Genomic DNA, 16,826 nt, shown 5'->3' with positions numbered 1-16,826 from the left:
AATTAGTCAGGGTGACATCTTCTTGGACTTCTCCATTCCCTTCCTAATTTGTGATTACATTCCACTGGACCATCAATCAATGTGTTTCTTAAATCTTTTCCGAATTTTCTAAGCTTGATTTCTCAATATCACCGATGCCAACACTCACAAGACACACATTTTTCCATTCCCCACTCTCTGGAAAACTTGAATAAATGACAAATCCCGAGAATGGTTTTGTTTATAGTATTATTATTTGTTAGTAGTATTATACCCACAGTGGGACCCCAGGGGAGTGAAGAAATAGAGGCAGAAAAAGAGTTTACCTGAAGAGCCTGGTGTATAGATGCCTTTATCGGTCTGGATGAACAAAAAGCCACTCTGGTAAGAAAGGAGAACCACCTTTTCCAATCTCACTTGAGGACCAGTTACTTGCATAACCACATACTTATTTTGCCTGGAGTCCTTACTCAGTTCTCTTGCAGGAATCTGGATGAGAAGATGAGTAGAGCAGAGGCTTCAAACGTAATCATGACTAAAGGCCACCTGAGGCCTCATTCCTTAGCCCTAGGCAACAACACTAAAACATTGGTCCAAAACGTTCTACTGAGTCAAAAATGAAACCAAAATGGATCACAGAATGCCAAACAAAGACTTATCTTTAAAATGTGTTGCTTGCTTCTACTAAGACAGTTTTTTATCTTTCCTGGCAAAAGGCAACATGTAGTGTCCAGTTAAAGCAGCCCAGTCAATGAAAATAATGCAGAATATATTCCTGAGATCTCATTTTGCCTCTCTGCTATTACAAGACACATTTGGTGCCCTTTGTAGTACACCTACAAACCTCATCTTCTTCTCCCTGATGTTACTACAGGTGCCGCTTTCCACTCCTAATTTTTGCACCAAGAAAAGTCAGCGCCAAATTCTAAACTCAAAACAAGTGGGTGGGAGAATCAGGGAACTCTCACCCCAAGTAAATTTACCTGGTTCTACCATTTCACTTCCTGGAGAACTATGAACCTGAAACATCAAAACTACCTTCTGGGCTGCACATTTGTAGCTCTACAATTATATGAGAGATGTTCTCTTTTCTCTTTCTCATTTTTCATTGGGTAATTATTCAATTACACACACACACACACACACACACACACACACGGAGACTTACCAAGATGAACAAATCTGTCCATAACTCCAACCTAGAAGGTCTGGAAGTCAGGAGAAGGTTAATTTACAGTACACAGCATACATACGTTTGTTTAAACTTGTGAACTCTCAGGACATAATCTGTTCATAAGTAGAATGTTCTTTTATTCCAGTGTGTGTGTGTGTGTGTGTGTGTGTGTGTGTGTGTGTGTGTGTCAGTTGGGTTCTAAAATTTTTTACTACCGGTTCTGTGGGCGTGGCTTATTTTGTGGGTGTGGCTTGGAGGTCATGTGACTAGGTGGGCGTGGCTAGCTGGTCAGAGTCATTTCTGGGAGGTCCTTGCACTTACGACCAGTCCTCACACTTACGACCGGGCTAATTTGTTTGCATTTAACACTGATCAGCTGTAGGACGGCCCTTTGAAGCCCCGCGGCAAGAGTTTAAACAGGTTTTTTCCCTCTAGTCATCAGCTGGGACTCAGGAGGCAGCAATAGATTGGGGGTGGGACCAAATAAAAGGTAAGAATAACGTGGGTGGGCAGGGGGGGGAGAACCGGTTCGGTGACGTCATATCGTCACCGCTACCGGCTCGGCCGAACCGGACCGAACCGGGAGGAACCCACCACTGGTGTGTGTGTGTGTGTGTGTGTGTGGTGTGTGTGTGTGTGTGTGTGTGTGTGTGTGTGTGTGTGGTGTGTGTGTGTGTATACATATATATATATAAAATTGTAAAATCCAATATCATTGGCATCCTTCAGTCTCAAGAAACTATGGTATTGTGCTCTGGAAAGAGGTCCTAAGACAGCATCTAATGTGACTAAAAAGGCCAATTCGAGAATGGCAATCCCTTCCACACTGAGGGCAGATACATTCTATCCCCTGCCCAGCCCCCAGATTTCGCTGGTTCCGGGACTGCCTCTTTGCCTCAGCCTGCTAAACAAGTGTCTCTTCGAATTGGAGAAGGCCATGCTGCATCTTTAGCCTCCATGATGAACGATCGGAGGTCAAGGTTTCCCAGTTGTTAATGTCCATTCCCAGGGGCTTTAGGTCCCCTCTTGCAGATATCTTTATATCGCAACTTTGGTCTCCCTCAGAGGCGCTTCCCCTGCATTAATTCTCCATACAGGAGATCTTTCAGAATCTGACCATCAGCCATTCTCACGACATGCCCCAGCCAGGGTAGACGTCACTGTTTCAATAGTGTATACATGCTAGAAATTCCAGCACGTTCCAAGACTGCGCTATTTGGAACTTTGTCCTGCCAGGTGATGCCAAGAATTCGTCGGAGACAGCGCATATGAAAGGTGTTCAACTTTCTCTCCTGCCGTGCGTAGAGGGTCCAAGACTCACTGCAGTACAAAAGTGTGCTCAGGACGCAGGCTCTATAGACCTGGATCTTTGTATGTTCCGTCAGCTTCTTATTAAGCCATACTCTCTTTGTAAGTCTGGAAAATGTGGTGGCCGCTTTACCAATACGTTTATTCAGCTCAGTATCTAAAGAAAGAGTGTCAGAGATAGTTAAGCTGAGGTACACAAAGTCATGGACGACCTCCAGTTCTTGTCCTGACCCAGGACTTGTGTTTTTTTCAGGCTGATAGTTAGTCCAAAGTCTTGGCAGGCCTTGCTAAAACTGTCCATAAGTTGTTGAAGGTCTTCAGCAGAGTGAGCAGTGACGGCAGCATCATCAGTGAAGAAGAAATCTGCCCCTCTGAAGTCTGCTACAGGTGAGATTATCCAGGACCGAGCAGAGCAGATGGCATGGTGGGTGCAGCACTACCCTGAGTTATATTCCAGAGAAAATGTGGTAACTGAAGAAGCATTAAATAACATTGAGTGCCTGCCTGTCTTGGAGGAGCTTGACAGTGAACCAACTTTAGAAGAACTAAATGTGGCCCTGGACTCCCTTGCCTCTGGCAAGGCATCCGGGAAAGATAACGTTCCTGCCGAAATTCTGAAGCGCTGCAAAGAGAACATCTCCACTGAACCGCATGAAATCTTCTGTTTTTGTTCTGGAGGGAAGGTGAAGTACCACAGGATATGAAGGATGCAAATATTGTCACACTGTACAACAACAAAGGTGACAGGGGTGACTGTACCACTACCATGGCATCTCTCTTCTTAGTGTTGTAGGGAAGCGGCTTGCCCGTGTCGTACTGAAGAGGCTCCAGGTGCTTGCAGAGAGAGTCTATCCAGAATCTCACTGTGGATTTCGAGCCAACAGGTCCACTACTGACATGGTATTTTCCCTTAGACAGTTGCAGGAGAAATGCAGGGAACAAAGACAGCCACTTTTCGTAGCCTTCATAGATCTTACGAAGGCTTTTGACTTGGTCAGCAGAGACGGCCTTTATAAAATTCTCCCCAAGATTGGATGTCCACCTCAGCTCTTCAACATCATCAGGTCCTTTCATGAGGAAATGAAGGGCACTGTAGTTTTTGATGGCTTAACTTCAGATTCCTTTGATATTCAAAGTGGAGTGAAGCAGGGCTGTGTCCTCACGCCAGCTTTATTCGGGATCTTTTTTGCTGTCATGCTGAAACATGCTTTTGGAACTGCAACAGAGGGTATTTACCTCTAGATCACATCAGATGGAAAACTCTTTAATCTCTCTAGATTGAGAGCAAAGTCTAAAGTCCAGCTGAAATGCTTACAGGAAAATCCAATAATATATCTCATTATAATAATTATATGGTATGTAAAGTTTACATGAAAAAGGCTCACAATAACCAGCCAAAATAATTTAGCCAACAAAATTCACCATAAAACCAAAACAGAGAGACATAGATACGCATAGATCACTGTTTATTTTATGGTTTGTTATTTTTAATGCATAAAAGCTATTGCAAACAGAAAAAAAAAAGAGTGATCTCATGCAACCTATAGGCTGAGAGATTGACACCCTAGAGCTAGGGAATCAAATTAATTATTCCTGGCCTTTACTGGCAGGCAAACAATGCCCACTGAAATTATACAAAGGTTAGAATCTATGACTTTTAGAGTATCCCCAAGTCCTCAACTTGCACTGCAGTGAAGAACATTTCTTTGATAAGTGTGTCTGAGAATTACTGGGCAACCTCTGCCTTCTGACACTGGCACAGTCTGCAGTTTAATGCCTGCAGATGGCACCCAGTTGGCAAAGGCTTCTCTGAACCTTGCAGGGCTTATTTAGTGAGAGTTTGTCTAAGATTTGAACATTTCATTAAATATTATTACATCTTTAACAAAAAGCAATCAAAATAGGATTATTAAATCCTAAATAATAGGTAAAAGCCTACTCATTCAGGAAAAAAAATGAAAATATACACTAATCTTATTTAACTAGTGTCAGTCAAATCAAATCAGATTTATTTAACTATAGTCATTAACCAGAGAGATAAAAACATAGCAGCAATAACCAAATACTGAATGGGAAATGTCATAAAGCTAAAAGTTAAGACTTAAAGAATGGGAAAAAAGGAAAAATTGAGCAAGATGCAAGAAAACTAGATAAAATAGAAATGGAACAAACAAGAAAAGAACAAGAAAAAATTGTAATTTTATCACTGCAAGGTTAGGGTATTTAATATGGAACATTCATGCAAATCACTGCATGTAGAAATGTAGCAATTGCGCTAGTATGATTATGGTCCAATTTGCAGAACTTTTCTCAGTTTATCTGTCTCACCAGATACCAGCACCTGTTTGACATTCTTTGGGCTCAAGTAATTAGCAGAGTCGGACCCAGTGAAAGCTTGGTTGAGATTTGGTCAGGGAATAACATTTTAACATTGAAGCGCTCTGGAAAGTCCAGGATTGTTGGTATATAGAGATATACCATTCAGCGTTCTCCTTTTTCTTCTCTTCACCATTGTTCATGTGAACATAGTTCTATCCATCCATTTTCTGCTTCCTGTTGAAGACCTTTGTTGTACCAACAATGTGAACTTTGTAGTATTGTTGTACTACATGACTAGCATGGGTTTTCTTATATTTTAATTTGTTTAATTTGTTTTATTTTTTAAATTATGTTAATAGTTGTAAAGCCATTGCAGACTGGAATGTAGAATTGATGAATCGATTGATACTTTGTAGCATTCCTAAATTGCAAGGTAAGCTATCTTTGCTCTCCAGGTCAGGACAGAATAGGAGCATGTTTGTCTCAACAGAATGTCTGTAGTACTGTATGTCTTCCGATAAGATAGAGAACTCTTGATTGACATCTAGTTTGTCTCTTCGTGGACTCTAAGTAACCTTATGATTTTTTTTTCTCATTAGCATCCTAAATTTTACACCTACAGATTCTACAAAGTTCATTTAGATGAACATATGTGCTATCACGGGATGCAAATATGTAACATGTTTAACTTTGTGTAACTAATTTCCTATGAAAAGGGAAGAATGCTATTGTCCTATTCAATCAACTTTTCTTTTGTACTTTCCTTCAATGTATTAACTATAAAAGAGAATGGAAGTTGAGGCCTGAGATTCCCTCTTTGAATGGTAGGAATCCTTTTTACCAGAATGTTCTGAATAAATCATAATAAAATGATCTTCCTGTATGAGGTTTGCTTTCTTGGAATCTCTGCATGCCAGGGCACGAGCCCAGGACCAGATTTAGCTATCACTAGGTAAGGGAGAACAAAGGTTGCCAAGAAGCCTTTGGAGTTTAGCTGAAATGTCTATACAGGTAGTCCTCAAGTTACAACCCACAATGGAGCCCAAAATTTATGTTGCTAAGTGACATTTGTTAAGTGAGTTTGCCCCATTTTACGACTTTTTTTTTTAATTTGATTTATATGCCGCCCTTCTCCGGAGACTCAGGGCGGCTTACAATGCGTTAAGCAATAGCCTTCATACTTTTGTATATTTATACAAAGTCAGCTTATTGCCCCCACAATCTGGGTCCTCATTTTACCTACCTTAGAAAGGATGGAAGGCTGAGTCAACCTTGAGCCTGGTGAGATTTGAACTTGCAGTAATTGCAGGCAGCAGATGTAAGTGGATGTTAATAACAGTGCTTTAGTCTGCTGAGCTACCAGAGCTCTTGTCACAGATGTTAAATGAATCACTGCATTTGTTAAATTAGTAACATGGTTGTTAAGTGAAATTGTCTTCCTCATTGACTTTGCTTGTCAGAAGGTCCCAAAAGATGATCACAAGATCCTGAGACACAGCAACTGTTGTTTCTTTCTATGGTTGATTTTTGTTTTGATACTGATTTTGATCTAAATATTTATTTTTTTGCTGTGAAATGCTGCCCAGAATCTTTCAGCAATTGTAGCAATAAGAACTGTAACTAAACATGTATAGAGTTATACTCTATATGTCCCATAACTCTATTTTCCTTTCTTCCCTAGAATTATATGCTCAATTTCTCTCAATATCTGACAGTCTAGTCATGTTCTTTCTACTAAAGTGCATGGCACTTCCTCTCAAACAAGATGAACAGGATTTTAGCTTGATTTTTTTGGGGGGGGAGGGGGAGGGGATATAATACTGCAACCATCACCATACACCCACATTTATAGTTGGAGTGACAAGCATGCCTCCCGCTGGATTCATAATCATATCTACTCTTCTTTGGAACAAGGTTTTCTGCTTCCGTGGAAAATCAAGAACCAAGATGTCAAGCTGTTTCGGAGTATTGTCTCCATGGGCCTCCACCAAAATTTGTTCTTCTGTGTCTGTTCGCAAAATACCAGGGGTGATGAGGGTATAGCTGCAGAAGAAGGAAAGAACATCTCCTGAGTTAGTTTGCTTAGGAAAAGTGAGGCATTTGATGAGGCATCTCCATTATCTCTTCTTTTAGAAAAGTGAAGAAGTAAACGGTTGGAAAAGCTACTCTTTTGTGACCTTCCAAATACCGTTGAAAAATTAGTAAATCTTTATCTTTATATCACTTAAAAGAGATTTGGGGAGCTGTTTTTGGGTTATAAAATGGGAGTGACCATTACAGTAAACTGGGTGGTATTGTAATGTGATCACATTATAATGAACAATGCAGGGTCCCCTTGCAGCTTAAAGAAGGGCAACCTTTCCTATGAAAGAACAGAGTTTGATCTCAGATTTGAAAAAGAAAAATAGAATTGTTCCTTCCTCCAAGGTGAGGCATAACCCATCCTGCATACAGTCCTCCAGTAACCCATCTGCAAACCCCTGCACCTGAAACTATGTTGCTGAAATTTGGCTGCAAAATGGCTAGATTTTGACAAAGTGAGATCAAGTTGTTGTTTTCCAGGAATTAAGGATTTCCATCTTTAATCCCCAACCCTTGCCTAAAATGAGGTGGAAATGTTGATCAACTCCTCTCAATGACATCACTGCAGACCACACAGTCTCCTGAGACTCCTCACCATTCAGAAGTTGCTCCCCCACACCCTAATCCACACACCAGAATTCATGCAACACAGTAGTGTTGCAGAACAGATGCAGAATCAACCCCAGAAACTAAGGGCTAATAAATTAAGTCTTTCGCAGACAGATCTTTAAATATGAATCTATCTCAGTCTCCAGACAGACAGGTAACTCTAGTACTGTTAATTAAAAGGCATGGCAAAATATGTATTTGTAAAATCTGTGTAGCTTTATAATCTAGGGTTACATGAAAGCATGATCCACCTGCATTCTTTGGGAGAAAGAGGGAGGGTGTGGCCCAGAGGTGGGTTCTACTTATCTTTACTACCGGTTTGCATTGTGCCCACACGCGCGCACACTTCGCTCGTGTATGCCCGCATGCATGATCCCGTTGCGAACTGGTAGTAAAGGTAAGTAGAACCCACCCCTGGTCCTAGGTCAGTATTGTTCTCAGCCCATAGCCTCTCCAAACATGCCAAGGCAGATGGGCCATCCCCATCGGATGGTCCTTGTTGCAATATTTTCAGGATCAGACTCAATAAGATTAGTAAGAGTTAAAGGTTTAAATATATTTCCTTTTATTTACAATAGGCATTCTATATTCACTGAATATTCACAGATAGAAGCAAGGAAAAGGGTGCATGTAGCTCCTTATATATACAATGGGTGGAGCTATATGTGGGAGTGGTGAATTATGAATACATTAAGAAGTGGAGAATAAGTTAACCCCTGATACCCCGTTCATATACTATTTACACATTAGAGAATAAGGCATTTACATCTGACAAATCCCCCTCTAAATGCCGATTCGTTATGCAACACCAATTACATTCAGATTCAGGACAATACAAAACATACAACTTAGAAGTTAAATATTTATGTTGCTTAGAAGGTAAAGGCTTTGTCAATATGTCAGCTAATTGTTCTGAAGTATCACAATGCACTGCTTTGATAAATCCATCCTGAGATAACTGTCTCACATGTTTAAATTTTATATCTATGTGTCTGGACCTTTGTCCAATAGCATCAGATCTAGATATTTCAATGGCTGCTTTATTGTCTTCATGCATAACAAAAGGCAAAGCAGGTTTTTTCCAAACATCTGAAATTAAATCATTAAACCATACAAGGTTATTTGCAGCTTTGGATAAACAAACATATTCCGCTTCTGTCGTTGAAGTGGCCACTAGTTCCTGTTTACCAGTGTACCAGTAAACTGGACAGTCATTTAAGAGGAATATATAACCAGATGTACTTTTTCTACATGAGGTGTCTCCAGCCCAGTCCGCATCTGCGTAACATGTAAGCTTTGGTTCTTTATTGTCATTAGGTTCTAACATTAAACAAAAGTCTAGTGTACTTTTCAGATATCTTAAAATTCTTTTAACAGCTTCCCAGTGATACATTGTTGGTTTGCTGACATGTCTGGATAATAAATTGAGTGGTAAGGCGATATCTGGTCTTGTCCAATTAGATATATAAAGAAGTGAACCTATGATTGATCTATAAAATGTGTTATCCTTGAATTCGGGGGAAGATTCATCAGTATTTCTTAGAAAATCAGTTTGCATAGGAGTATCACAAGGTTTGGCATTGTTTAAATTGCATTTATTTAAAAGTTCTATGATCTTATCTCTCTGAGTAAGTTTGAATCCCCTTCTAGTCTTATTAATTTGAACACCAAGATATTTGTTTACTTTGCCTAGGGATTTTAACGAGAAATGTTCATTTAGCTTAGTTACAAAAGTTTCTCTTCTCTCTTTATGTTTTCCTATGTATAAAATGTCATCCACATAAATCAATACAAATTCAATGTAATCATCACCCTTTTTGACAAAGAAACAGTTATCAGCAGTGGTAGCGTTGAAGTCCATGGTTTTAAGTACTTTTACTAAACAATCATACCATCGTTTACCAGATTGTTTTAACCCGTATAAACTCTTGTTTAACAACCAAATCTCATTTTTGTTTGTGTATTGACTGTGAGGAGCTCTTACGTATATTTCCTTATCTAGTTTTGCGTGTAGATACGCAGTCTGTATGTCATATTGAAATACATCAAGATTGAGTGCTGATGCTACCACTAGAGCTGTTTTGACACTCTCTGTTCTTACTGTGGGGGAATACGTGTCAGTATAGTCCTCCGGATATTTCTGTGCATAACCTTGTGCAACTAGTCTGGCTTTGTATAGAGTATTGCCTCCCTCTAAGTTCTTAATTTTATATATCCACCTGGTACCAATAATTGTTTTATCTTTAGGTGCAATTGCAGGTGTAAATACATTTAATCCTTGTAAACTTTCCATCTCCTTTTTCATCGCTAATTCCCATTTTTCTTTTTCTTCACGAGGGAGTTTTAACACTTCCTCATATGTATTAGGTGTTGTTGGCTCACCATCCATGTGCATTATATAATCCTTGTATTTATTTGGCATTTGATTTCTGGTGTTTCTAATAGTTTTTTCAGGTTTACTATCGTTATCATGCAAATATCTTGCTTCCTTTTTTGTTAGTGTGTCTGTCTTTATTTTGTGTTGGCTATTTGTCCAAGTTTTGGTTTTGTTTTTATATTTGTTGATATTTTGCTTTTCTATGGTCCCTTTCTCATGAGATTTTGTATCTTTGTATTTATTTGGAAATATTTCATTAAGATGTAATTTAGACCAGTTGGCCTGTTCATGGAACACAGCTGTTCTGGAGACTATAAATTTGTTATTATTATCAATGAATCTGTACCCTTTAGTGCCAGTCTCATATCCCATAAATCTGAGTCTTCTGGATACGTTTTCTCCCTTTCTTCTTAATTGCTTAGGTATGTGTACGTCTGCAGTGACTCCGAATATGTGCATGTGTGCTAATTTTGGTTTCCTATTATACATCACTTCATATGGTGTCTTATTTACAATGCTGGACCAGGTTCTATTTTGTGTGTAATTTGAATAATGTAAGGCTTCTGACCAGAATTGTTTGCTTAAGCCAGCATCTTCCAATGTGCATCTAATCATGGTTTGTAATGTTGAATTCTTCCTCTCTGCAATCCCGTTCTGGAACGCAGAAAATGGACTAGATGTGTAATGTAACATTCCTTTGTCTTTTAACCATTGGGAGAATTCTTTAGACATGAATTCACATCCCCTATCTGTCATGATTTGTTTTATTTTGATATTGTGTTGTGTTTCTATGCGTTTGTAAAATTCTTTAAATTTTTGAAAGGTTTCATCTTTGTGTTTTAATGTATAAACAAATCCATAGCGGCTATAATCGTCTACTATTGTCAAGAAGTAACGTTTTCTATAAGTGATTGATGGAGTTAATGGACCAGCTAAGTCCATGTGTACTAAATCAAAAATTTTGTTAGTTGATCTAGTAGATTTTCTTGGCCTGGGACTAGTTTTTAGTTTTGTAGATTTACATACTGAGCATTCCAAATAGTTTTCACAATTTTTTATTTTAACACCTTCTGCGTGTTCAGTCATTTTTTGTACTACAGGAAAACTAGCATGTCCTAACTTCCTATGTAAGATGTGAGCACACTCATCATGAATTGGCTTACCTATTTTTGGTTTTTTTTCATTGTGTGCATCTATGTGATCATGAGATATTTTACATTCATCATTATCACTGTTGCTAATATTTTCATCATCTACTTCAATACAATCTCCCATATTTGAATCAATGTTATGCAGCCATTTTTCCTTTGTTATCAGATAAGGTAGGCCTCCTTTAATCATCACAGTGCCTATATTTATTTTATTCTTCTCTAAAGTCGCTTTTCCTTTTGAAAAAACAATGTTAATGTCAGAATCTCTACTTAGTTTTATGGCACTTAGTATGTTATGAGGTATCTCAGGTATTAGCAATACCCCCTCTATTTTTCCTAGACCAGGCAAGGTTACATTCCCTCTACCTAATACTTGAACCTTTTCTTGGTTAGCTACCTTTATTACAAATTTATCTTCTGTAAATGAAGACAATATATTTTTGTTATTAGTGGTGTGATTAGTTGCTCCAGAATCAATAAGCCAATTATTGTTCTCATTTTGCTGTATGTTAGTGTTGTCTTGTTTATTTAACCCATTCAGTGAGCCAGATTTTCTATCCTTTGAATTATCTCTGCCCCCTCTATTCTCTTTGTAATTTGGTGGGCTTCTATATCTATGTCTATCTATGGAAGACTGTCTATAATTGTATTTGTTCCTATATTCTGACCTATGTCTTTCCTTTGAAATCTTGGGGCAATCTCTTCTATTGTGTTCCCTGGATCCACAATTGTGACATTTAAATGTTTCATTATATTTTTCTTGGAAAGCTACTTTCCTATATGGTTTGTGTTCTGTGTGATTGTTAGAACGATTTCTTCTTGAATTGTCTTCTGCTATCAATTTATTGGATAGACTTTCTATGGATAAGTATCCTAGATTGATTGTGTCTAAATGTGACATAAAATTGTCCCATGATGGATCAAGTGAGTTGATAATAACACTTTTCATTGTTTGGTCTGAAATCACCTCCCCCCTCAAATGCAGCTCAGCTCTTATTTTGTTTAAAGATATTAAATGCTCACTTATGGAAACCCCTGGTTTTATCCTAGATGAAAAGAAATCTTTAGACATCCTTGTGGTGGTAGCTACACTATCACTGTGAAACAAATTAAACATGCATTGAATAATTTCTGAAACAGTCAGATTTGGCTTAATGCTGTGATACATTGCAGGAGACACACTAGATATTATTAAGAAAAATGCTCTATGGTGTAAACAATCTATTTTTAGAGTCCAAGGTCTTTTTGGGGGACTAGTGATAAAAAATAGTAAGCTTTCCTTCATAAAGACAACCTGGAGCTGTTGATACCATTCTTGCAAGTTAATGCCATCAACCCTTAGCTTCGGGAAGTCACTGGGTAAATTTCCGACATTATTGGGTCCATTACTTACAACCTGAGGTAGTCCGTGGTCTCGTAAATGCAGAAAATTGCAAAACGGCGTGGGGATGCTCGCAACGAGTCTGCGCGGTCTTCTCATCAGTTCATGTCTTCCCGGGCCGTCTGCGTAGTCTTGCGCATGCGCATTGTCCATTTCTTCTTTGGAGTCGTCGTGGAAGGTTCTCCCCATTGCGGCTCGCTCGTTCTGCTCCTCCTCGGACGAATCGGTCTCTGGTTCGATTTTGGGAGTCCTGACGACGGCGGCTGTTCTTCCTCTTCTTTTGAGGGCGTTGGTGCTTGCTTCGGTCTGTGGCGTAGGGCGGTATCGGCAAGGCTCTCTGGGTTCGGGCGTCAGCGCTCTCGTAGTCAGGATGGGAGCGGGCAGGTCTTGAGGCATTGGCTTGCTCGCTCGCTTCTTCGTTAGCTTTTTAGTAATTTTTAGTTTTGGCCCAAATGCGGCAAAAAGCGTTTTCATTGCTGATTTTATTTGGTAGTTTGTTGAATCACCTTCACTTTCTGATTCTGATTCTTCTGAGGTGTTTGAATCTTTTTTTTCATTTTCGTTGTCTGGTAATGTTTTTCGCGCCAGAAATTTTGAATTGAGCTTTTTGATTGGCTCTGCTTCGTTCATCTTGGAGACCTGTTGAAACCAAGATGGCTGCCATTCAAAATTTCGCGCGGGATCACCGTTTTTCTTCTTCGCAATGATTTTCTCTGCAGTCATATCACTCACTATTTTTGGGTCTTTAGACTTTTCATTAGTGATGTTTTTCTCTCTCGCTGCTCCGCTGTTCTTCAGCATATCTTGGAGGTTCGCGATGAGGCTTTCATCATTCTTCTGGCTCTTTAATAATTTTAATATCTCTGACCTGAGTTCGTTATTCTCTATCTCGATTTCCTCCTGGTCATCATTTTCATCTATTATTTCTTCGTCTTCAGTGGTGTATTCTTCGGATTCTCTCGAAATTGCGTTTGTGGATTCGTTGATTATTTCTTGTTCTGTTTCCATTTCTTTGCTGTAGGCCCTGGTGTTGGGCCTATCTTTCTTAGACATTTTTAAGTTTTTATTGAGTCAATTAACCATCCTCTGCTACCAGCTTGTTGCAATATTTTCAGGATCAGACTCAATAAGATTAGTAAGAGTTAAAGGTTTAAATATATTTCCTTTTATTTACAATAGGCATTCTATATTCACTGAATATTCACAGATAGAAGCAAGGAAAAGGGTGCATGTAGCTCCTTATATATACAATGGGTGGAGCTATATGTGGGAGTGGTGAATTATGAATACATTAAGAAGTGGAGAATAAGTTAACCCCTGATACCCCGTTCATATACTATTTACACATTAGAGAATAAGGCATTTACATCTGACAGTCCTGATTACAGGACCGTCCTCCCCCAAACTAGGCTCTGATGGGGCCATGAAAGCATCTCAGAAAAACACAGCTGCTTCTCTGTCCCTGACCCCGCAATGGAGTGGCCTGTCCTTCTTTCCTACCCCGACATCCTGAGCTCTGGAGATCTTTGAAAGGTAAGTAAGCAACCAGTAATGGGCAGGGGTGTGTGGAACTCAGTGGGCTAGCAAAGCAGGCTCAGTGTCTCTGGGGAACCAGCAGTGCAGGATGGGGAGAAATAGGTGGGGACACATACTGCAATGTCTCTGCGGTCAGTTCCAGTTCAGTCTTAGGGGTGAATAACCATAGGTACCACAACATACACAACTTCAGGATGGAAAGTACTTTTTGTGGGTCTGTCATAACTTTGAACCGTCGCTGACTCACCTGCCTGTACCAATTATTGCACAGCTGTTGCTTGTGTTATTGTAGTGGGCTGACAGTTGTAACTATTCCATTATAGTCTTCATATCAATCCAAAGAGCAGCAACTGAGCATGAACAATTAGGATTTCCCATTCTTTTTTATGAACTTGTAAGAGCTTCTCCTTTAAAACAATGTCTTAGACAGCCTGACCACGGATTTCATACATCTAGTGTAGTTTGTCTCAATGAGAAGATAAAGTCCCTTGTTATTGTTAAACAAACAAACCCAACAAAATCCTTCCTGAGTTTCTGCTTACTGAAACCCTAACAAGGAACAAGCCATGGAGGATCATACTCTGGAGGGAAAGGTAGGAGGAAGGAAAGGTAGTTGACCACAAGCCTTACTTTTTACAATACCACTTGAACACATACCCCCAACACAAATCCTGCCCTTCCAACTGCCTTCCCAAAGTGAAAAGGAAACCGACTCTAGTTAAAGGTCTTAAACATTGTCTCCTATTCGTAGCTATAGTGTTTAGGTTTCTGTTTCTTTAAAAGCAATAAGTCGACTTGGCTTCCCCGTCAAATCCCTAACAAAATCCCCATCTAGCATAGTGTTGAGATTTGTTCCTCTCTCTTGGATGTCCCTGCTTTGGGTTTACATTACAGCAGGGGTGGATTCTACTTACCTTTACTACCGGTTCGCAACGGGGCCGTGTGCGTGCTTGCTTCACTCACATGCATGCTCTTCTGCGCATGCACAGAAGCATTTTGATGACGTCGGGGTCAGTGGGTGGAGTCTCCCACCAGTTTTACTACCAGTTCTATAGAACCAGTGCGAATCGGGGGCAACCCACCACTAATCTACAGAGAGTTTGTTTGCAATCCCAAATGGGACCAGAACTGACCGCTTATCTTTCTTTTCTGCAATAAGAGTTGTTATATGTATAGTGACAAATCACCTTCTCTGCCTCCTCCTTCTCCTGTCTTTTGCTTATCAGTACCTGATACTCCATACTGGGACCAGAGAAATACAGTATAGTCAGCCTCATGGCTGCTATCACTCATATGTCATTTAGTTACACATACTGTATGCCTGCTGCAAAGTCATATCTGGTTTGCCAGTATAGGTACGCACAACAAAATAAATGTTTTCTCAAAACAAGTAGGTAGACCAGTCTCTATGTCACTGAAGTCTTAATCAAGATGGCAGAAGGTTACTTGAAGACATCAGAAACAAAGAATGTGGGATGACCATTTTCTAGATATTCAACCTTATTGTTTTCCGGAAGTTGTTGATACTTCAAAAATAGTATGCTTAGCAATGGCAATAATTTAGATGGCCCCCAGCCATAACTGAGAACAAGAGGTCTTTATATTTGTCTCGAAAATCTTCATTCCAAGAACAATTTCTCAGCTTAGAACTTCAGGGCCTGTCAGTTTCCCTTATTGATGATTATAATACTTTTACTCCTGTCATGGGATATATTAGACTTTCTGAAAAAGCTCCAAAGTGTTTGGGGACACCTGCAAGGAAATTCATTACCCTGAAAAGGACCACAGCCTTGGATGTGATGGTTCTGTTTAGCACAGACCATCATGGAAGAGAAAGCCCACAAGGCTTCCCTAGCACTGCTTTATTCCCCCTGCTGAAATATCTATGATACTTACAGACTCCCATGGGAAGACCCTGGAAAACCAATCAATAGAGCAGCCACCAGATAGAGAGCCATCCCCTCCATGGTAGTCCAGAGGGGCAAGAGAAGTGATGACAACTTCAGTATTTATCCAGAGAGCCTGCTTTGAAGCCAAGCCCCTTTGCAATTATTGAATGTTTAATCAGTATAAAGGAGGAGCTTGAGAATTTCCAAGGAAATTAATAATATCCTTAAAGCTCACAATGGATTATTTGTCTTTTTTCTCTTGGTTCAACACAATAGTTAAAAAGCATTTTTGTGCGATTTGTTTTTCATATTCTATTGACATCTGCAAATATTTATCTTATGATTCATAAACTCACAGTACTCACAAACTACTTTGCCTCTCTCCCTCAAACACACATTTGGAAGGGATATAATCTGGAGAAACTGATTATATCGTCACCGCTACCGGCTCGGCAGAACCGGGCTGAACTGGGAGGAACCCACCACTGGTGTGGATGATCCTAAAAAGGCTCCGAGCAGCTGAACTGTATGCAAAACTTTCTAAATGTGAATTTCACCAAGATAAAATTGATTACCTGGGTTACCACATATCAAATGAAGGAGTGGAAATGGACCTAGAAAAGGTGAAGGTAATGCTAGAGTGGGCCCCTTCCTGCACTAAGAAGCAGTTACAGAGCTTCCTAGGCTTTGTTAATTTCTACTGGCAGTTCATCCCCTCATTTGCAAATCACCAGCCTTTTAAAAACTAAGGGTGAGAGCAAGCTGAAGCCAAGTCAGCTACTTAAGTGGATTAAGGAGTGTCAAACTGAGTTAGAAAACTTAAATGGCTGTTTGCAGTGGAGATTGTGCCGAAGCACCCTGATCAGCTGCACCTTTTGTGATTCAGGCAGACATGAGTGATGTAGCTATTGGGGCTATATTATTGCAAAAGAATGCCCACGGTTTGCTACAACCATGCGCATACACCTCTAAAAAGCTTACCGAGACTGAACAGAGGAGAGTAGTATGGGAGGAGATGTAT

The 16,826-nt window shown here is 39.7% G+C and overlaps 1 protein-coding gene across 1 annotated transcript in view; it reads right to left on the bottom strand.

Annotated features, from left to right (window-relative positions):
- LOC132708866 (ophiophagus venom factor) overlaps positions 1–15,912 on the bottom strand; it is a 120,420-nt gene extending 104,508 nt beyond the window's left edge. Inside the window, exons 1-3 of the mRNA XM_034434447.3 lie at positions 15,813–15,912; positions 6,625–6,823; positions 306–468 (exon numbers count right to left, since the gene is read on the bottom strand). Of these exons, the coding sequence (XP_034290338.2) occupies positions 306–468; positions 6,625–6,823; positions 15,813–15,883 (433 nt within the window). The 5' untranslated portion in view covers positions 15,884–15,912. The remainder of the gene's footprint in view (positions 1–305; positions 469–6,624; positions 6,824–15,812) is intronic.
- Positions 15,913–16,826: the final 914 nt, after the last annotated feature.

The sequence above is a fragment of the Pantherophis guttatus genome, chromosome 2 (assembly GCF_059756535.1).
Source record: "Pantherophis guttatus breed Tessera chromosome 2, ASM5975653v1, whole genome shotgun sequence".
NCBI lineage: Eukaryota > Metazoa > Chordata > Lepidosauria > Squamata > Colubridae > Pantherophis > Pantherophis guttatus.
This window is presented reverse-complemented; position numbering and strand designations above follow the sequence as displayed.